General features: G+C 36.0%; 2 protein-coding genes across 3 annotated transcripts; both read left to right on the top strand.

Annotated features, from left to right (window-relative positions):
* Positions 1-262: 262 nt before the first annotated feature.
* Positions 263-7165, top strand: LOC103957419 (U-box domain-containing protein 33). Of its 2 annotated transcripts, none has more exons than XM_048565923.1 (9): positions 263-1275; positions 1602-1723; positions 2009-2130; positions 2600-2686; positions 2950-3400; positions 3544-3681; positions 4069-4596; positions 5899-6663; positions 6846-7165. In XM_048565923.1, exons 1-9 carry the CDS (start codon positions 993-995, stop codon positions 7026-7028), a joined length of 2679 nt encoding a protein of 892 aa, XP_048421880.1. In that variant the 5' UTR covers positions 263-992; the 3' UTR covers positions 7029-7165. The 2 variants fall into 2 exon arrangements, with proteins under 2 accessions (XP_048421880.1, XP_009367846.2); XM_009369571.3 differs by having other exon boundaries at positions 264-1275; positions 2600-2704.
* A 3888-nt stretch (positions 7166-11053) lies between these two features.
* Positions 11054-18304, top strand: LOC103957417 (signal peptide peptidase-like 4). The gene is made up of 14 exons (XM_009369568.3): positions 11054-11365; positions 13387-13545; positions 13691-13802; positions 14031-14150; positions 14319-14470; positions 14593-14775; positions 14910-14944; positions 15197-15359; positions 16384-16437; positions 16761-16853; positions 16975-17117; positions 17419-17489; positions 17714-17797; positions 17939-18304. The coding sequence occupies exons 1-14, from the start codon at positions 11231-11233 to the stop codon at positions 18052-18054; spliced, it is 1620 nt and encodes a 539-aa protein (XP_009367843.2). The 5' UTR covers positions 11054-11230; the 3' UTR covers positions 18055-18304.
* Positions 18305-21151: the final 2847 nt, after the last annotated feature.

The raw sequence follows: 21151 nt of genomic DNA, 5'->3' as shown, positions 1-21151 counted from the left end.
GGAAATGTTAAGAAGACTATCTCAAAAGTAGAACAATTGATAAACTCTTTGTCATCTCATTTTTTCTATATTCCGGTACCAATATTATAAAACCTTATGATAAAAACATGAAGTGACGAAAATTCTAGAGAGCCCGACTTTGAAACATTCTCTTTAGCATTTCCCTACTAAGAAATGTCAAGGGAATCTTTGAAAAATGGGCTGCTTGTTACATTTTCATGAAGCCCGCTTGTCATTCCAAAGTTGTTTACCTGAGTTGAGTGTTTGATTGTTTAATTATTATTTAACAATTGCGTCTAAAATTTCTTAGAACTTAAAATATCTCGTCCAGACTCAGCAGCACTATTAAACTACTGCACCGGATGATATCTGTAATAGTGTAATTAACCCTTTTATTTAGTGGGAGTCGGTTTCAACTACAACCATCAAGCTTAAGACAATCAATCCCTTTTAGACGATTTAATCAAATCGATTGAGAGAGAATTTCAAGATTCAAGAACTATCATCCCTTCGTGTTTTCCCAATCATCCTTTTCCCTTTCGAGTCCTTTTGGTTCACTTTAGGTAGTGGAAGTCGTGGAAAGTAGAATTCCGCTTTCTGGGCGTGGGTGTTTTGTGCTGTAGAGCTTTCTGAGTTGGGGAACAAGTTCTGTTTTGTAGATTGGAGGGGCGATTTCTTGGTTGAATTGGTTAGATTTGAGGTCTGGAAGGGAAAATATGAATCGGGTTGCCTGAGATTTTGGTTCATTTCTTGATTTGGAGAAGATGTAGGTGAACCGGGTGGAGTGTGATTTTGATAAATGGTTTTTCCAATTGAAGAGGAGCAATTGTAGAGAGAGAAAGTTGAGTGGGTAGAGTGAGAAAATGATGATCAAGTTCTAAAAGTTGAGGAAAGGGAGGGGTTTCAGAGGGAGAATGCAAAGTATTGGAGATAAATAGAGAGAGAAATTCATAGATTGGTTACTGGTTTGAGGTTTTGAATAGCTATTGGCCATGGCTGTAGTGAGTTCTGTGCCTGCAATTGCTCAACTGGCAGGGCGGATAAGCTACACTCCTATATCAGAATACATGGCTCGCGGAGAGATTGTGGAGGAGCCGGTGGCAGTGCCGGTGGCGGTGCCAGCGGTGCCACGGATGATCGAAGATATGATCTATGTTGCAGTGGGAAAAGACGTTAAAGAAAGCAAATCAACTCTGGTGTGGGCGGTGCATAATTCTGGAGGGAAGAAAATCTGCTTAGTTCATATTCACCAGCCCGCTCAGATGATTCCTTTGTGTAAGTGGATCGTCACACACTTGTTTTGTTTGATGAATGTTGTAACTTGTTTAACTCACAATTAGTAGCTTGATAATGCTTTATCTGCCGAGGACCATGGTTTTCGGTTTGATGGGCAGCACAGCAATTCGGTGGTAAATTAGCCAAAAAGATTGAAGAAGTGTAGAGAAGTATATATATAAACTCCGGAGACTAGTTACAATCAAATGCTTCATTGTCTGGCTGGGGTTTGGATCAGATAGTTCGTATAACAAAGTTTCTATTTTGTCATTCTGTCTTAGGATTTCCGACTGGATTTAATTTTCTGCTGTTTTCTTCATTTGCAGTGGGGGCGAAGTTCCCAGCGAGCTCACCGACGAAACAGCAACTCAGACTGCACAGAGAAACTGAAAGGCAACACATGAATAAGATCCTTGATGACTACATTTGTATTTGTCTCCAAATGGGGGTATTTCCTCCGTTTCTACCTTTGTTTTCCTTTTCCTTTTTCTTTCTTGTACAAAATACAGTAATTTCTATAATATAAAAGAAAATTGAGAAATATATGACAGGATACGAAGTTAAATGATAGTTCTTACGAAGTTGGTATATCTTAGGAGAAAAGACTGCATTCTTGTATTATCTTAAAGCGAAATGAAAACTTAGATTTTTGTTACTTGAGTAGTTCCCTTTCAGATGCTTTGTAAAATTGCCAAACTTTCTGACATATTTTGTTGTTGACTGTTTGATGTAGGTTCGGGTAGAAAAGCTACATATTGAAAGGGACTGTATTGAGAAGGGAATTGTGGAACTCATCTCTCAGCATGGGATCAGGAAGCTTGTTATGGGAGCAGCAGCAGACAAGCACCATTCAAAGTATCACATAACAACTATTCTCATATGCCTGTTTGTCCTTTTTAGTTCTACGAACATGTCCAAATATTTAATTACCCCGGATGTGTTTGAATGAAGCATTTGTGTTCATCCAACATAGATATGTGGGTTCTGACTCTACATGCTCTAGGATGAATTGTTAGTTCAGTCACGAACGAGACTAATGCATTATAAAGCCGCGTGCTGAAAATTAAATGACCGTAAATGTTAACACAAGGCATGATAAAATATGTGAATGTTAACTAGACATGCCTGTTTGTCATTGTAGCATCTTACACTACTGCCTCTGCCCCATATAATTGTTTGGTTAATTAGATTCCAATTCCCTTCTGAGTAGATGAGTTTTTTTCTTTCCCCTTATGATGGAGTTCCCAATAGAAGAGTTATTTTGTTTACCAACGCAGTTTTTTTGTGTGTAAAAATATTATTCACTCACAATTTAAAATTGCAGGAAAATGATGGACCTCAAGTCCAAGAAAGCAATATTTGTCCGCCAACAAGCCCCTGTTTCCTGTCACATACAATTTATTTGCAAGGGGTACCTTATACACACCAGGTTTACTTGAACTTCTTAGAAAATCAAATTGAAATATTGAAGAAAAAGGTTTTCTTGAAACTTCTGTTATTTATCTTTCTATTCAGAAAATCCGTGCTTCAAAACAACCATATGGTTTTTAATTGTTTGCATGATGGTGATTGTAATTATAAATTTCTTCTCAACATCTCATTTTCTCTTAAATCATGAACTGTTGCTTGATTTTGATGATCATGACTACTAATGCACCAACCATGATAAAATAGGGAAGGAAATTCCGATGTAGTTGATACAGAGGTTCCATTGCTGCGACGAAGTCCAATGGAACAGCCACCGCACCGCTTTAGATCACAATCTGATACAATGGAGCGGACTAATCGAGCGAAACTCACCAATCCAGTTCAAGATTTGTTCCGCAGGGCAAGCTCGGTAAATATGGAGAAATATGGAGGCAGGACAACAAATGCTACTTCCACAGATGGTACTGAAGCGTTTTCAACTCCAAGAAATAGGTACGAACCAGGAGCAAGTCCTGAGGAATTGGATCAGGTAATAAGGAGGAGTGTTTCAGGATATTCAACAGGCTCTTCTGCTGGATTGGGTGATTTCACTTTGATTCATTGGGATGGAGTTGAGGGAAGTGAAAATGGGTCAAGTAACTCATGCAGACTTCCTCATTCTAAAGATCTTAATCCTTCATCCCCTCCCAGTGTATTGGTAAGCGCAAACTATCCCTTTTGGGTGAACAATCTACATGGTTCACATGCTGAATTTGAATTTTGAAACTGTCGATTAGTACATCAACTGCCACCTTAGAAGGAATTAACCGAGTTAATTTTAAAACCTTGATGGTCTAACAGGATGGAAATGTAGATGATACTCTGTATCATCATCTTGAACAAGTGATGATAGAGGCTGAAAATGCAAAGAGAGACGCATTTCAGGAGGGAATCAGGCGTGGGAAAGCTGAAAAAGATGCCATTGACGCTATTCGGAGGGTAAAGATTTTCTTCTCTAGTAGGCACTTCTTTTTACCATTTCCATTTCCCCCCAAACATGAATTACAAAAGTTTATCTTTTCATGTCTTCTTTATTCCAATACTTACACTACCTCACATAGATGGTAAATTGTTCATCAAAGAAGGTTATATCTAGAATTGGCTACATGCAATTGACCATCACAGAACTTGATTATCTAAGATGAGAATATGAGCATGATCCTCTGCATGAAATTATTCCTAGTGGCTTGGCACCACATTAAACTGCATAACATTATTGGTAACATGTAATTTGGAAAAGGAAACATAATAAGTTCCATGATCTCTGTTCTGTTTTCATAGCCGAAAACTCCGTAAACAGAAAATTGTGAATTGTTCCATTCACAGGCTAAAGCATCAGAGGTCTTATATAATGAGGAGTTGAGACAAAGGAAAGAAATGGAAGAAGAACTGGCAAAAGAGAGACAAGAACTTGAAAAGATGAAGAAGATACGAGATGAAGTCATGGAAGAATTAAGGGCTGCCCTAGATCAGAAATCACTACTTGAGAGTCAAATTGCGGAGTCTGATCAGATGGTCATGAGCTTGGAGCAGAAGATTATCTCGGCTGTGGAACTTTTAAAAAATTACAAAAGAGAACGCGATGAGTTGCATGTGGAACGTGACAATGCACTTAGAGAAGCTGAGGAGCTGAGGGAAAAACAAGGAGAAGCCTCAAGTTCACACATACCTCAGTTCTTCTCTGAGTTCTCATTTGCAGAGATTGAAGAAGCAACTCAAAACTTTAACCCATCACTGAAGATTGGAGAAGGGGGTTATGGGAGCATTTTTAAAGGTTCCCTACGTCACACTCAGGTGGCTATAAAAATTTTAAATGCTCATAGTAAGCAAGGCCCCTCTGAGTTTCAGCAAGAGGTATGATAATCTGAATATTTTCTACACCTCATAAAGCTGAATTGATTTATAAAAGCATTGAGCTACTGCAGTAATTTACTATTAAGGTTTGAGTGAAATTTAATAATCAGGAGTCCAATTGTTGCGTACTATATGTACCCACAATTCCACCTGCTAAGAACATATTGGGGTAGTTGTTGGGTTTTTTCCAACCCATGATAAGTTGTCCTACGTCTATAAGGAATCATAGTCTTAGAGGATTAAATTGTTTTCCCAATTGGAGTTAGTTTCTCAATTGGAGAAGGATTCATAACTAGTATTAGTAATCCTTATTGAAGAAGATCTTTATTATGCCTATATAAAGGGACTATTGTACTAGTTTTGAGAGGAGAGCAAAACAATAAATTGTATACCACTCAAGGGATTAGATTGAGAAAATATTGTAAAGTGTGTGGGAGAGAAGAAAAGAGATAAGTGTATTTCTTGTTCTTGTTCTTTCATGTTTTTCGTCAAGTCCTAGTTCTAGAGATTTGGCAAGATTATTGGTTGTACTCATTATTGATACAGTGAAAGATTGTTGTTGCTGTCCCGTGGACGTAGGCACATATTGCCGAACCACGTAAATTCTTGGTGTTATTTGTCTTGGTTATTTGTTTTTCGATTTCCGGAGTTTGTTTTTGTTTTTCCCATTCTTAAACACGATATTCTCAACAGTAGTTTCTGGGTTGATGCCTTCAATAGGTTAACCTACTGATTTATAGGTTATCCAGTGGACTAGCCAAAAAAACTAAACCTTAATCAGGGTGTATTCGTATTTCTTTGATACAATATTTTATAGCCCGTGGGATTATGGCTTATATATTTTTAGTTTTTAAAGGGCAAGGTATGTGGATGAATGAGGGGGAGATGACGAAGTTGAGAAAGCAACGAGTGAGATTCAAAGAACTGAAAACTACACTAATTATTAATGATTTTAATAAGTTTTCAGTCTTTTCTTGATAACCCTTTATATAAATTTTCTTTCCTCTCCTATACTATCACCTGTCCTCTCCTCCTCTCTTTTGTTGCTTTTCTATCTTTACCATGTAACTTTAGAGTCAATAGCATGTAAAGGCATCGGGAAGTTAAAAATTGAGGTTGTGAAATCTTTTAGATTTTTCTGCTTTTTGGAGGCTGGAACGTTCAATTTTTTTTTTGCAGTTTTTTACTTGGTCTTGTTTACAAATAATATATTTTACAACTTAAATTGGAAGAAAAAACCGCTTGGAAAGAACTTCATTTCGCATGTTTGCCAAAACATTAAATTTAGTTGATGCTTCTCAGGTGGATGTGTTGAGTAAGTTACGACACCAAAATCTTATCACGCTCATTGGTGCCTGCCCAGAAGCTTGGACTCTGATCTATGAGTATCTCCCAAATGGAAGTCTTGAAGATCGACTCAGCTGCGAGGACAATACTTCCCCTTTGTCATGGCAAACTCGAATACGAATTGCCACAGAGTTGTGCTCCGTCCTAATCTTTCTCCATTCCAGTAAACCTCACAGCATAGTGCATGGTGACTTAAAACCTGGCAATATTCTCCTTGATGCTAACTTTGTTAGCAAACTCAGTGACTTTGGAATCTGTCGGCTGTTGCCTCGTGGGGAGAGTTCAAGCAACGACACAACGATCTGTTGGAGAACTGACCCGAAGGGTACTATCCCATACATCGATCCTGAGTTCTTCTCATCAGGAGAGCTTACAACAAAGTCAGATGTTTACTCATTTGGAATTATACTACTACAGTTGCTGACTGGGAAACAGGCTGTGAGGATAATAAAGGATGTGCAGGATGCATTAGATTCTGGAAAGTTTGAAACGCTCTTAGATCCTTTGGCTGGGGATTGGCCATTTGTACAGGCTGAACAGTTGGCTCGCTTGGCATTAAGGTGTTGTGAGATGAGCCGGAAGTTGAGGGCAGACCTTGTATCGGATGTCTGGAGAGTACTTGAACCCATGAGAGCTTCATGTGGTTGCTCATCATCATTCCAGTTGGGTACTGAAGAGCATTTCCAACCTCCTCCATATTTTATTTGTCCCATTTTCCAGGTAAGTTATGTTCATTATAATCATTATATATTGGATCAACATCGTCATAATCACTATGTTATTGACTGAGAAACACATGCACACGGGTTTATCGATCTACAAGGAACATAGTTTCAGGGCAATTTTCTTAATTGTGTTAAGAATTTCGTCAATTAACTGAAAATGTCGTTAATCAACTGCAGGAAGTCATGCAAGATCCGCATGTTGCAGCAGACGGTTATACTTATGAAGCAGAAGCTTTGAAAGGATGGTTGGACAGCGGTCACGACACTTCACCGATGACAAATCTGAAGCTTGAACACAAGAATCTCGTCCCCAACCGCGCTCTCCGTTCTGCAATTCTGGAGTGGCTGCAACAGCTTTGATCTCTTTCTCCATTTGCTTGGATATTTTTGTTCAACATATATATTTGATAACAACATGCATAAATATAGTGTAAAGAAATTAATCGACTATTGTAATGTACAGAAAACCGCATGTTTTGCTTCAACACTTTTTCATACTTCTTGCTTGCTCATGTATATTTGACATTGATTGTGATCTATTCAACATGATTATGATTACGGAAAACGCTGTTTATAACAAAAACACTTTTTAACTTTTTTGGTTGAACGGTTTCATCTATCAGTCTGAAATCACTTGTAAACATGTTCTGAAGTCTCGCAGTATCTTACATAAAAAGATTATTGACTTCAACTTTTCCTGCTAAACGTTTCAAATAAAGTCTAGTGTTATTCAAATACCATTTTTCACTCTGACATGCTCTTGTTAATTGTTGTTCACTGATGTTCTTTAATGCATTCGACCTAATGTTAAAAAATTAAAAGGGAGTGTGAAAATAAAAAATAGGGTGTGGATATAACCACCGCCATTTTAAAGCACTCGCAAACATGCTTTGGTATCTTGATAACCAAATGGGTCGCTTAGAGCAAAGGCCCAGTGGAGTTAGGGCCCATCACATCTCATGCACAACAAAAATAGAGTTAACCGCACCACAAATACCACATCTGCACGCGTGATCCCACCATTAAGTACGGTGGTATGTGTGGAGTAAGGGTGGGTTCGATTTTATTCGGTTGGGTTTTTTTTATCAAAACTAAAATTTCAGTTCGATTCAATTTTCTCTCGATTTTTTCAGTTTGGTTTCGGTTTAGTTTGGTTTTAGTTTCAGTTCGGTTTGGGTTTTTTTTTTTTTTTTTTTTTTTTAATTTTTTGTTATCAATGTCGCACATCTAAACATCTAATGGTAATAAAAGCAAACCAGCTTTTATCTTATCTCGTCTGTAATTAGGAACACCAAAACAAGCAAATGACAATGACTTTGATCTTGTCTTCACTGTATACACTGAGGTGGTCCTATGTACTATGCCAATCAAATGCAGGCTTTTAGCAGAAAGCATCAGAAGGAAGTTAGATATTTTGAAAGGTTGGCAAATGAAGATTATCATGTCCTTGTAAATCAAAAGGTTTAAAGCATGAGAAAACATCAGAAGGAAGTTAGATATTTTGAAAGGTTGACAAACGAAGATTATCATGTCCTTGTAAATCTAAAGGTTCGAAGCATGAGAAAACATATTCGATTATTGCTACAGAGTTGAATTTTGAAAGATTTGCACTAAGAAGAAGATACCAGCTGGTTTTTCAAGAAGAATGCTAAGATCAATTTTCGGTTTTTGTTTTACTTATTATTTAAGAAGAATGCTAAGATTAGTTTAGAGACTTCGGTTGGGTTTAAATACTAACATAAAACGACATCATTTTAAGTGTAAAATTATTCGGTTTGGTTCGGTATTGTTCAAATTTTGAACTTCTAAAACCAAAACCGAACCAATAAAGTTTGGTTTTCCTTTTTCCGGTTTTTGTTTTTCGGTGTAGGCTCGGTGTTCGGTTACCTTTTTTTAGGGTTTCCGTTTTTCGAATCCACCCTAATGTGGAGAGTTGACTATGTGAAAGTGTAACCATAGTGCCAATTGAGTACATTTTTGCTCACCATCTTTAAATGATGGTGAATATTACCATGATATTGATTGACATTAAATAAGTTTAAATCTCAAGATTTATATAGTAGATAGATTAAATCAAAGGCTACTCTTCCAACCGTCACAACCATTTAAGAGCATTTCCAACTCATGCCAATTAGCCGGGCAAAAAATAAAAAACCCCCACTTTTATGGAATCTAACATGACGAGGAAGAGTGGCACGTGGTTTTCATTGCTGTTGCTGTTCTCTTTAACTGAGTTGCTCTCTGTCACTATCTCCTTCCTCTTCGACAACCTCGGCCGATTTGATGATTTCTGGGATGGAGGCAATGATGGGATAGAGAGAGAGAGAGATAGAGTGGGAGTTTTTGAGAGGGAGACTGGGCAAAGACAGAGAGGGAGAGGATGAGGAAGAGGGTGATTGGGCGGAGATAAAGAGGGAGAGGGAGAGGGAGAGGAAGAGGATATGAAGAGGGATATTGGGCTGAGAGGGAGAGGGAGAGGAAGAGGGAGATTGGGTGGAAAAAAATAGAGGGGGTATAATTAATTTAAAATAATAGAAAGAGAAGATACAATTAACATAAAATAATATAATATTTTCTATTAATTTTTTATTAATTGTTTTAAAAAATAATTTTTATTATTAATTGCAGACATAATTTATTTACACAGTCGAGCAATTACTATTTACTAAGACAATAATTGCCTTTGTTGAATTGCCAGGGCAATTATTGCTTTAGGATGTGGACTAGCTCTAACTTGAGTAGAAAAAAAAAATAATAAGAATATGGTTATTTACACACTCATTTTTATCTTCACACATCCTTATTAATTTTTTACTATTGATATTTTTTAATTCATTCGATTCGCAGCTAAAAATTTAGAAAGATATGTGAGAAATAAAAATAGGTGTGTGAATAATATTATTAAAAAATAAGTCATCGAATGTTTAAGGAAAGAAAAATACTAAGGAAATTATCTTAAAATATGACTCTATAAACTCTCTTCTCAATTATTTTATATTTTTTATGTCAACATTATAAAACGATGGCCAAAATAATGACGTGACGAAGAGGTATATAGAGGATCTTGGAGACAGTCTCCTTCGCATTCTCTTTAACTAAATATCAAATGAGGTGAAGCGTGCTACACGTGTTCAATTTCCACTGGTGGTACGACCAAAGGATAGAAGGAATATCAGTATTAGCGCTGACTATGATCACATGCCCCCTTATATACTGACACGTTGCTAAGTTTACGGGGAGCTTGCAGGTAGGGAATCTCTAGTCGGTAATAATTTATGTAGCCGTCTTATCTGTACGGTCCATACGGAGGCTTCGGACCCGTTCGGACAGTTACCGGTAACCTGTGAAGAAAAGTTCATATACCGTCCACGCGCTGTAGCATTCTCTTTCACGAGACATTGACGCTCCGTAATGTCAAACTAATAAAATAATAATTAATAAATAATAATACAAAAAATAATGATGATAATCACTTCTTAAATAATAGTATAGAGTACAGATAAACAATGATGCTATATTTGTAAAGTTTTTATTTTTTTATTTATTTTTATTTTTTTATTTAGTTAATCATCTTGTACAATATTAGTGATATTAGTTTGGATTAGATATATTTTGATAGCTACTAATTAATAATTTAAACTTACCATTAGATAACATAAGTTGTTATTTAAAATAATGTCAAAGCCATGCTACATGAGTGTAAATTATGTTTTGATCGTTTGAGTATTACCACCCATTACCCCATCTAATCAGTTTTTGTTCTTCAAATAAAACTAGAAAAAAAACTTGAAAATTTGTGATATACAAAACTTACTCATTTGAAGTTGTGTGATGAGTATATAGAGAAATATACACGGTGGTACAACAAAGTATTTTCTAAAACTAGTATGAGTGATATTCATATAATATTAATCACTTGCCAAAACTCTTTAAACACATTGGTACAACTAAAGCTGGTCACTAATGTGTAGATTAAAATTTGTAAACTAAATGATATAGAAGTTGAATAAATTATTACTTAAATGTTAATTAATATAATTTTTTATTAATAACATATCATTTAATTTTTGAATTTAAGTTACCTCGCATTTGCTGGTTACTATCTAAAACACAAAACTAAAACTCAGTCAAAGCCCAAACCCCAAGACATAAACTCTCATACTTTTCAACTTTCTTTCCTCCGATCTCCCCGGTCCACCGCCACAATTACCCCAGTCCACGAATGGCGCGTGCCGCACACGCCTCCACAGTGCCGGTGAGAAAATCCACTTTCCACACCGCACTGCACAAGAGAGAACCGGTTCAACGGTTGCACGTCCACACGGCCAAACACCCAGAAACGACAACGCGGGAAACACAAAACGCAGACACCCTCGGCGATATTTCTCTCCCTCCCTTTTTCCCCACTCATTCCCTCACATTTTCCCTCATCATCTTCTTCCTCCTCCTCGTCCTCCTCTCCATCTCTGAAACCCTAAACCCCCTTCTGGATTTTTTCTGTGGAAAAGTTAATTTTTTATTTTAATACATATTTTTTTTGTGTTTGGTTGGTGTGAATAGATATGGATTTACAGAGAGGTGTGTGGGTGGTGGTGGGAGTGCTGGTGGTTAGTCTAAGTCTCAGCTCAGCTGGGGACATTGTTCACCATGATGATATTGCTCCCAAGAGACCTGGATGCAACAACAACTTCGTTCTGGTAATTTCACTGACTTTTTTGGATTTTGATTTTCTGTTTGGTTGCTGAGAAAACTGGGGACGGAAAAGATGGAATTTTTCTTTGGGAATGATGCTTTGGGGGAACTAAGAAGCTCAATCTTACTGTTTGGTTGCTGAGAAAATGGAGCTGGATTAGACTATTAGTGGATAGAAATTAATTGTGAATTTTCAACTGTTTTGGAGGTCGAAATGAGAGTTTAGTTTCGGTTTGAGTGGTGTGGTGGTCGAGTAGTACATAGTATAGATATTGATTATGTGACTTAAGTAATGAAAATAGAAGGAAAAAACTAGAATCTCTGTTTCTAAGTGTCAGGATTTGTGATGCTTTCGGGACCAAGAAGTTCGAGCTTGCTGTTTGGTTGCTGAGAAAATGGAGGAAGATTAGTGAAAATGAAATTAAATTCTGAATTGCCAACTGTTTTTGGAGTTGGAAATGAGAATTTAGCTTTGATTTTGTTGGCGTGGTGATCCGGTTGTTCAAGTAATGGAAGATTAGGCTGACAAATTTCATACTTTTGTGCTTGGAAATTTGTTACACATTTAAGCAGTGCAGCATTTTTTCACATATAAATCCCTAGTTAAGAAACAAAGTAAACAACAATTATAATGTCTGTTTGATTTTATTTTTACTCTTATAGCAAAATTATCTATTTTGTCTTCTGTTTTCCTTAAGAAAGGAAAGATGTAGAGGAGGGACGACGAGTGACGATACACAGCAGATAGAATTAGAATTAAAAATTTATTAGAATTGTTCTTAGTTCAATGTTTTGGTATTCGTTTTTTTTGTCAGTTATGCTGTCTTCTCCTCGCATCTCTCAGTTCTATTCCCTTTCCCAGCTCCCTCTTTCATCTCTCCGAATATCCTTAGTTTGGAAAAGAAAACACAACATAACAGAAACATTACCAGATGGGTGGTTAGATTTTAGGCAATACCTTTGAGTTAATAAATGTTACCATATCTTTTCAAGTTTTCATCTGATTCTTTATCTGGTTTCTAAGGAAATAATCATGTAGGTTCCTTGAAAAGTATAATTTTTACCAAACCAATCGTTAGAAATTTTTTGGCTTAAATGTCAAAATGGTCCCTGTGTTTTACTCTATTGGCCAATTTAGTCCCTGTGTTTTTAATTTGGCCAAATTGGTCCCTGTTTTTACATCCGTTAGCCAATTCAAGACAATTCGTTAAAGGACCATTACAATTGACATCTGCCATGCACGTGAGAGGACAAAACCGTAATTTTATGTACACCCACTAAACAGATATGATTCCTATCTTTAGAAATTGACACTTCGTTCAATTTACTTGAGTACTATGGGATTTAGAACATGTCAATTTTAACTTATTGTCTTGAATTGGCTAACGGATGTAAACACATGGACTAAATTGGCCAGTGGAGTAAAACACAGGGACTTGTTTTGACATTTAAGCCAATTTTTTTACCAGACTCAGCCAATCTTGAAATAGAAATTTTCATTAAGCATTTGTGAAAGCTTTTAATTTTTTCTATTTAATGAATAAAATATCGATGCAATTATTATTATTTTAAATGCTTGGTGCAAAACTCAGTGCATCGATGTTCTAGGATTCATACAGTGGACCCCACTTAGTGGGATAAGGCTTTGTTGTTGTATTTCAAATGTCTTCTGGACATGTCTCAACTTTCAATGAAACCATGGAAGCATTTGGAATGATTTTGTACTTCTGTTTCCAAATAAATATTAAGCAATCTTCCAAAGCATTTAATGCTAAGAACTAATCTTCTATTTCTTTGGTTGCTACAACTTCAGTGGAAAATTCAATTCAGCTAAGCATCTAAGATGGTACTATTGGAATAGTTGAATTTGTTTTAGTTTTTGTTACCCTAGCTTTGTTATAGGTAGTCAAAGAAAATGTATCCTAGATTGTAAGGGAGGCATTGCATTTTGTTTTCTTCCTTTATTTATATTGTGAATACGGCTTTGCCAATTGCCGTGACATTTAAATCATGTTTTGGTCTATAGGTAAAGGTCCCAACTTGGATCAACGGCATAGAAGACGCTGAGTATGTTGGTGTTGGTGCTCGATTTGGACCTACCTTGGAATCAAAGGAAAAATATGCCACCAACACTAGAGTGGTTCTTGCGGACCCCCCTGATTGTTGTACCCGACCCAAGAATAAGGTAATACTTGATCAAAATTTTCAGTATTGCTCAACTTACACTGGAGTTTCACAGCCATGAAAATTATGCATCTTCCTAATTAAAGTTGTAAGATATGCTTATTTATTTTGTGGGTTCATATTGTGGATTGTATGGATTTTTGTAGCTCGCAAAAGAGGTCATTTTGGTGCACCGAGGAAATTGCAGTTTCACAACCAAGGCAAATATGGCTGAAGCTGCTAACGCTTCAGCCATCCTCATTATAAACAACCGCACAGGCAATATTATTTTCTTGATATAAAAAATCTATTAATCCTAGAGTAATTTTCTTCCTGATTAAGAATATTCAGTACAACCGTATGAGTTATAAGGGGAAAAATTATAGCAAGTGCAGAAAAAGATCTTATGATTATAAGGGTTGCTCACAGTTATAGAAAAAAGGGGGTCAAAATAGATCACGTAAAATTAAGTTTCTGTTACATAAAGTACTGTTGTCTGCCCTACAGAACTTTACAAGATGGTTTGTGAAAAAGATGAACCTGATGTCAAGATAGGCATACCAGCTGTTATGCTTCCTCAAGATGTTGGTGCAATCTTCGAAACTGATTTGATGAACAACTCCACAGGTATGTTTTTCTTTCTCTGCTATAATATACACGTAACTGTTTATGGTTGGCCAAGCCTTATCTTGTTAAGAAAAAAAAGTTATTGTGTTTTTTTTAACGTTATCAGCTATTATTCTAAGTGGTTTTTATTTTGTCTCCTATCATTGCCTCTGAAATCCCTCTCTTCAGTTTCTGTGCAGCTGTACTCCCCGTTGCGTCCACTAGTAGATATTGCAGAAGTTTTTTTGTGGCTTATGGCTGTTGGTACCATCTTATTTGCTTCTTATTGGTCTGCGTGGAGTGCAAGGGAAGCAGCTATTGAGCATGAGAAGTTATTGAAGGTTATATTGTGATTCCAGAGTAGCTTTGTAATTTTTAGCAGTTAATTTACATGGGGCTTGCTTTCTGGGCAATTCACTAATTATTCTATCAAATCATATATGGTTTGGTGCTTTTTGTGCAGGATGCTTCCGATAATTCTTTACATATGGAAGTTGATCGTTCCAATGCTTTAGTGGAGATTAGCACCACAGCAGCAATCCTCTTTGTTGTGATTGCTTCATGCTTCTTGATTATGTTTTACAAACTTATGTCATTCTGGTTTGTGGAGATTCTGGTGGTTTTGTTTTGCATTGGTGGGATAGAGGTACATTCTCTTTTATATAATACAGACTTTGTCTCTATGATTAAACTTTTACTTAAGTGTAAATGAAATATGTAATTATTATGCACACCTCTTCTGAGGTTAATGCTGAACCTAGCAGTCCCTTCTGTTTACAGGGCCTGCAGACTTGCTTGGTGACTTTTCTGTCATGGTATACTTCTTTTTTACTTTTGTTAGAGTTTTTAAGGGAATGCATCTTATTATCTGTTGGTCAAACTACTTTTGTTTGATCATTTCCTTATATGGATGTCTTTGCCCTCCAAGCCTAATTTACTCCGAATTGTGATCTACTATGAATATGAAGAAAATAATTTGTTAAAAGCATAAATTTCACTTTGGAGCTGTTCCTTATATATATGTGAATGAGTTTGGTTGTATGAAGCTGACAGTTAACCAAATATAGTTTCAGTCGGTTCAAACGTGCTGGAGATTCATACGTTAGGCTGCCAATCTTTGGAGCTGTTTCCTATCTGACACTAGCTGTTGCTCCCTTCTGCATAGCATTTGCTGTTTTGTGGGCAGTGTATCGCCGCATTTCATTTGCTTGGATCGGTCAAGATATCCTTGTAAGAAATTAATTCTCTTTTCTCAGTTTTATTGTTGATATGATTATATATTTCCATTAGAACATCCAAACCTTGTCAAGTGCAATTTTGCTTCTGTATCTCCTAGTGTCATATTCAGCTTTTTTTCTTTCTTTTCTTCTCTTTGTTTTGATTTTGGAGCAAGAGAGTCAAGCTGGTAATACTCTGATTAAAAAATAGTAGGTGACAGGGTCTAAAATCATACTGAAGAGTTAAAAATAGTCAGGGTATCATAAGAGAACTTTGAGACGTATAACATCATGATTCATGGGAATTAGGAGTTTGCAAGTAAACACATGAACGATATTGTTGTATATTCTTATGGTGTTTTACTCACACTTATGGAGGTTTCAAGGAAGCGAAACTATGTTATTAGTTCTGAAAACTGGGAAGTCCTTGTATCTGAAGAAGGGAAAATTTCCATCACATAATTGATATAGCATTAACAAAGATCAGGACAAATCTCACCGTCTGCTTCGATGGACCTATCTTGTCCTTAGGTTGCGGGCATTATTGTATTTTGTTATGTAAGACTCTTCAAGTCCACAAACCGTAAGTAGGCAAAGTCAACTGATGACCCATAAGGATTGATAGATTCTGTGCATGTTTGTTGCAGTTTGTCTGTGCTACGCATGTAGGCAGATATCTGGAATTCTTACTTCTGTACATGGCTTGTTCGTTTTTCTGTTTTCCATCTTGCCTTTTTAACTTATTACTTAGTTTGCTCTTCAATTTGAGATTTTATCCAAAAATTTAGTATTTATATTTATCTAAATATGATACGTGCTGATTTCGGTGGGTCCTTTTTCTACAAATATGCTACTTGTTGATTACTACTGAAGAAGGCATCCTATAATTGGACCGCCCATTTTGTTATACATTATCTTTTGCATATTTCTATTATCAATCCTGGACATTAAAAGGTGCAATTTATGTTTCACTTTCAAAGTGATTTTGTAATCTCTAAAATGTTGGTAGACGCTAACTTGTGCTCATACAAAATCAGGGTATTGCACTGATAATCACAGTTCTTCAGATTGTTCGTGTACCAAATCTCAAGGTGATATTCAAAAACTTTTTTTATTTTTTTTATTTTTTATTTTTCTGGTTCTTGTTGAGCAGAATATGAATTTTTAGTTGTTCATCAGTTATTTTGTTGCCTTATTTTGAAGATTTTATGTAAGAAATGCAAGGAGGTACTTAACTAACCTATATTGATATATTTTTTCTGGGTTAAGTAAATACTTCGTCTTAAATCCTTATCGTATACTTATTTTGTTGAGAAAAGATTGCACCAGAAATTTTTTATTTATTCACCTGGAAATCATGTCCTAACTTTTTTAGATTATTTAATAACTTTTCTCTTTTTCTCTAATTAATCAGGTTGGAACAGTTCTTCTGTGTTGTGCGTTTTTATACGACATCTTTTGGGTATTTGTTTCTAAGTGGTGGTTCCATGAGAGTGTAATGATAGTGGTGAGTAAATCATAAGAATTCCCTTCCCTTCTGCCACCCTAAATAATGGTTGCTCTTTGACCATGGAGATCTGCCCCACAAGTGATAGAGATTTAAATATAATCTTTTCACCTTTATACAGGTGGCTCGTGGTGATAAAAGTGGAGAGGACGGTATACCAATGCTACTGAAAATCCCACGGATGTTTGATCCTTGGGGTGGCTACAGCATCATCGGATTTGGTGATATTATCTTACCAGGATTGGTTGTAGCCTTTTCACTAAGGTCTGAAAAGAGATTCCAAATATATCTTTGAACATCCCTTTTTAAGTCCCTAGAATTGATCAGATGCTGTGTTTCGATTCTGTTATGTCCTTTTTAAATTGCTTATACGGAAAGTGAAAACATGCTGAGATTGATTAGGTATTTCAGTTCTCATGTTAGTCACATAGTCTGGATCAATTAATGATGAAAACCATGGGACTCATAATTAACAACATGAGAGCGGTATTACTACAAATGAGGGTTTATAATGTTGTACATTCAAAAGTTCATTCATCTGATTATTGTGTGGGTAACATTGCAGGTACGATTGGTTGGCGAATAAAAAGCTTCGAGCTGGTTACTTTGTGTGGGCAATGACCGCTTATGGTTTAGGTATGAAATGTGCTAATATATGGGGCATTCTGCACTTTTTGTTCTTTTTGCTAAACAAAATATTCAGAAAATGCATCTGATTAGGATTGAGCTAGATTTAGAATTTTATCGGCATGGTGTTTTCTGTTTGCATATGGAAAATAAAAGTCGATGGATTCGATGATGTTTAGCGTAACTGAAAATTGCCTACTTACGATTGGTTGCTTGGCGATTTGCAATTGCAGGTCTCCTTATCACGTATGTGGCTTTGAACTTGATGGATGGCCATGGCCAACCCGCTTTGTTGTATATAGTTCCGTTCACACTTGGTAAGACACAAGCTTGGCTAATCTGCACTAACATCTATATCGCTAGTGCTCACTAGAATGGAACTAGGTTTCGCGCTGAACGTTCATCGCGAAACAGAATCCACGAGCATCTATTGACATAAGCGAGTTGCATTTCTGCAGGTACCTTTATAACTTTGGGACACATGAGAGGGGATCTCAAAGTTCTGTGGACGAGAGGAGAGCCGGAGAGGCCATGCCCGCACGTCCATCTGCGACCGCAACCCTCCTCTCAATAAAAACTAGGAAAGAAAGTAATAGTGTTACAGATTAGTACAGTAGTAACTCATAAAACCTCTTTACTTGTCGTAGTTGTAGAGGATAGCAAATATTTACGAAGTTGTAACTATAAGATGATTTTTCAAGGATGAACTGATATAACAAGACACATTTATAACATCCGGAACGACTGATATATACATATTTTACATCTTTTGAAGGTGGGCCTCACCAATCAAAGAGATGAACAATAAACGGAATTCAAATTTATCTCTTGTACCTCTGAGAAATGTAAAATGAGATGTAAATAGGATTTTTATATCTCAAATTTGCATCTCCATTAAAGATTAGAATTTCGTGATTGATTGGTTTGATACAATATTTATTCTACTTAAAGTAAATATATATATGTCATTCAGTACTACGATCTGGTGGTATTCCTCTTTATTTGAAAGTGAGAGGTCTTAGGTTTGAATTTTGTAGATGGCGAATTCGATACCAAATTAGATTGCAAGTTAGTCTTGTTGAAAGGAGAGCAATAATAGGAAAATTTACATTGGAAAAGCCCTAAAAGATCTGGTAGAAACGTAAATACATATATATATATATATATGTGTGTGTGTGTGTATATACGAATGTATGTATAAAAAAGAAAAAAAATGAAAAAAAAATAATCCTCTGGATATGAGAAGTTAGTCTTGTTGAAAGGATAGCAATAATAGGAAAATTTAGAAAAGCCCTAAAAGATCCGGTAGAAAAGTAAATAATATATATATATATATATATATATATATATGTATGTATGTATAAAAAAGAACAAAATGAAAAAAAAAAAAAATTCCCTTGGAGAATAAAAGTTAGTCTTGTTCAAAGGAGAGCAATAATAGGAAAATTTTATACTAGAAAAGTCCTAAAAGATCTAGTAAAAACTTGTGTGTGTGTGTGTGTAAAGAAAAAAATGAAAAACAAATTCCCTCGGAAAAGAGAAGTTAGTCTTGTTGAAAGGAGAGCAATAATAGGAAAATTTTATACTAGAAAAACCCTAAAAAATTGGTAGAACTCTCATAGACAAAACAAATTCCTAAACAATTAATGACACAAACTAGTAAGAATCCTTCTAAGCTTGGAAAAATACATCATCTACCTTGCCCGCCAACTTTGAGGTTGTTCATCCTAAAAAATTCTGGAAAAAATAGGAAACTAATAGCTCTATTTCTAGCTTTCCAAACATGTAATGTGTTTAGTTAAATAATAAACTAAATCAAAATGTGTTACACTATTATTTGCATACTTGTATTTGACCCATTTTCACTGTTTTTGTTTTAGTTAATATAAATAATACTTTTCTAGTCTATTTGGCATTCTGTTTTAATTAAGTTACAAAAAAATGTACACTTACAAGTAAATGACAAGCTGAGGCAATAGAAACAAACAAAATCAAAATTTTCACGTTGCAAACGGGAATGTGTTGACTTGATTTTATGAATCTTTCATGTGCTGCTTCCTCAAAAGTCAAAACCGCGTTTGTTGTTTTTTTTGTTTCTTTTGGTGTAAGAAATAGGAATTTCGTTGAATTGGGGAGATTACTTGTGGAAATTTGGTTTTGGAAGAATCAATGCGTGGGAGTGCATCGGGATTAATATTATTGATTCCTTTTACATGACATTGAGTCGGTTAATATTATTGCTCCCTTTTACATGACACTGACTGACTTCTTTTTGGGCGAAAATTGTTTTTATTATTATTTTATTTATATATTTACACTAGGAGCATAAATATTGTATCAAAGTTACAAATTCACAAGATTTGAATTTAAGACCTTCAATTTATAAGTGAAAACAAATATCAATAGTCCATAGTATTAAGCATGGGGTGATTTGTTAGTGAAAAACCGATAATATCACACACAATCTATGACACGCCATTTTTGGGTGGGAGATTTTCTAGTCATAAGATTGAAAGCCAAATTATAAAGAAAAAGATCACAAAATGAGAAATTCTTCAATAGTATGTAGTACTGAACGAGACGGAATGAATGACTAAGATTGAAAATAGAATATCCCGACCCATTTAAAGAAAGGACGCTTGACCAACTTAATAAGTGGGACGGGCCAACTCATCACATTTAGACAAGTACAACGGCTACCCTAACACATTTAGGGTCAGGCCACTAATCAAATAGACAGCCCCAAGAACGACATGAACAGTTGAACATAGTCTGTTTAAACACGGTACAATCCAATCTCATATAAATGAGGTCTAGCACAACATGAGAAAATTCTCCATATAATAAAGATACTGTTGAAGTTTGATCTATACTGTAATATTTTTCTTCAGAATAGAGCAAGGAAGCAATTTTTATATAACTGTCGTCGATAATTATATAATATTTGTAAAGATAATTGTTACTAACACTAAAAAAATCTCATTTTACATTGTTCACAAATGTATTTTTCTTTCTAATTATAGAAAGTTTGGAATACAAAATGAGATTTTTAGAGTTCCATGAACAATTCTCTTTGTAAACTATGTTTTTTGTTTACTCACAACCAAAAAATAAAAAATAAAAAATAAAAAACGTGCCAAACAGAAAATTTTTGTTGGCCCAAAGGGAGTTTCTTTGTCCAAAACTTTAGACGACGGAAGTCCATTAGGAAAGGTTGGTTGTGACATCCCACATCGCCCAGAAGAGTGATCCTTAAATGCATATTCTCATCCCTACCTAACACGAGGCCTTTTGGGAGCTCACTGGCTTCGGGTTCAATCCCTGGCCGGAAGTGTGCCGACGAGGACGTCGGGTCCCTAAGGGGGGTGGATTGTGACATCCCACATCGCCCAGGGGAGTGATCCTTAAATGCATATTCCCATCCCTACCTAGCACGAGGCCTTTTGGGAGCTCACTGGCTTCGGGTTCCGTAGGAACTTCGAAGTTAAGCGAGAAAGGGGCTAGAGCAATCTCATGATGGGTGACCCACTGGGAAGTTGCTCGTGAGTTCCCAAAAACAAAACCGTGAGGGAATGGTAAGCCCAAATCGGACAATATCGTGCTACGATGGTGGAGCGGGCCCGGGAAGTGTTCCGCCCCGGGCCGGGATGTGACATTGGTCGCGCAAAATC

The sequence above is a fragment of a genome, unplaced genomic scaffold, assembly GCF_019419815.1.
Source record: "Pyrus x bretschneideri cultivar Hongxiangsu unplaced genomic scaffold, Pyrus_bretschneideri_v1 Contig40, whole genome shotgun sequence".
In the NCBI taxonomy this organism is placed as follows: Eukaryota; Viridiplantae; Streptophyta; class Magnoliopsida; order Rosales; family Rosaceae; genus Pyrus; species Pyrus x bretschneideri.
Note: the sequence above shows the minus strand (reverse complement) of the source record. Positions and strands in the feature narration are given on the sequence as shown.

Excerpts from the sequence above, each read along its gene's own strand:
- LOC103957419 (XM_009369571.3), top strand. The coding sequence starts at position 993 with ATGGCTGTAGTGAGTTCTGTGCCTGCAATTGCTCAACTGGCAGGGCGG. Across the intron at positions 2,131-2,599 it reads GCAGACAAGCACCATTCAAA|GAAAATGATGGACCTCAAGT; the intron begins GTATCACATAAC and ends TTAAAATTGCAG. Across the intron at positions 4,597-5,898 it reads CCTCTGAGTTTCAGCAAGAG|GTGGATGTGTTGAGTAAGTT; the intron begins GTATGATAATCT and ends GATGCTTCTCAG.
- LOC103957417 (XM_009369568.3), top strand. The coding sequence starts at position 11,231 with ATGGATTTACAGAGAGGTGTGTGGGTGGTGGTGGGAGTGCTGGTGGTT. Across the intron at positions 14,945-15,196 it reads TTGGTGACTTTTCTGTCATG|TTTCAGTCGGTTCAAACGTG; the intron begins GTATACTTCTTT and ends AACCAAATATAG. Across the intron at positions 17,490-17,713 it reads AATGACCGCTTATGGTTTAG|GTCTCCTTATCACGTATGTG; the intron begins GTATGAAATGTG and ends TTGCAATTGCAG.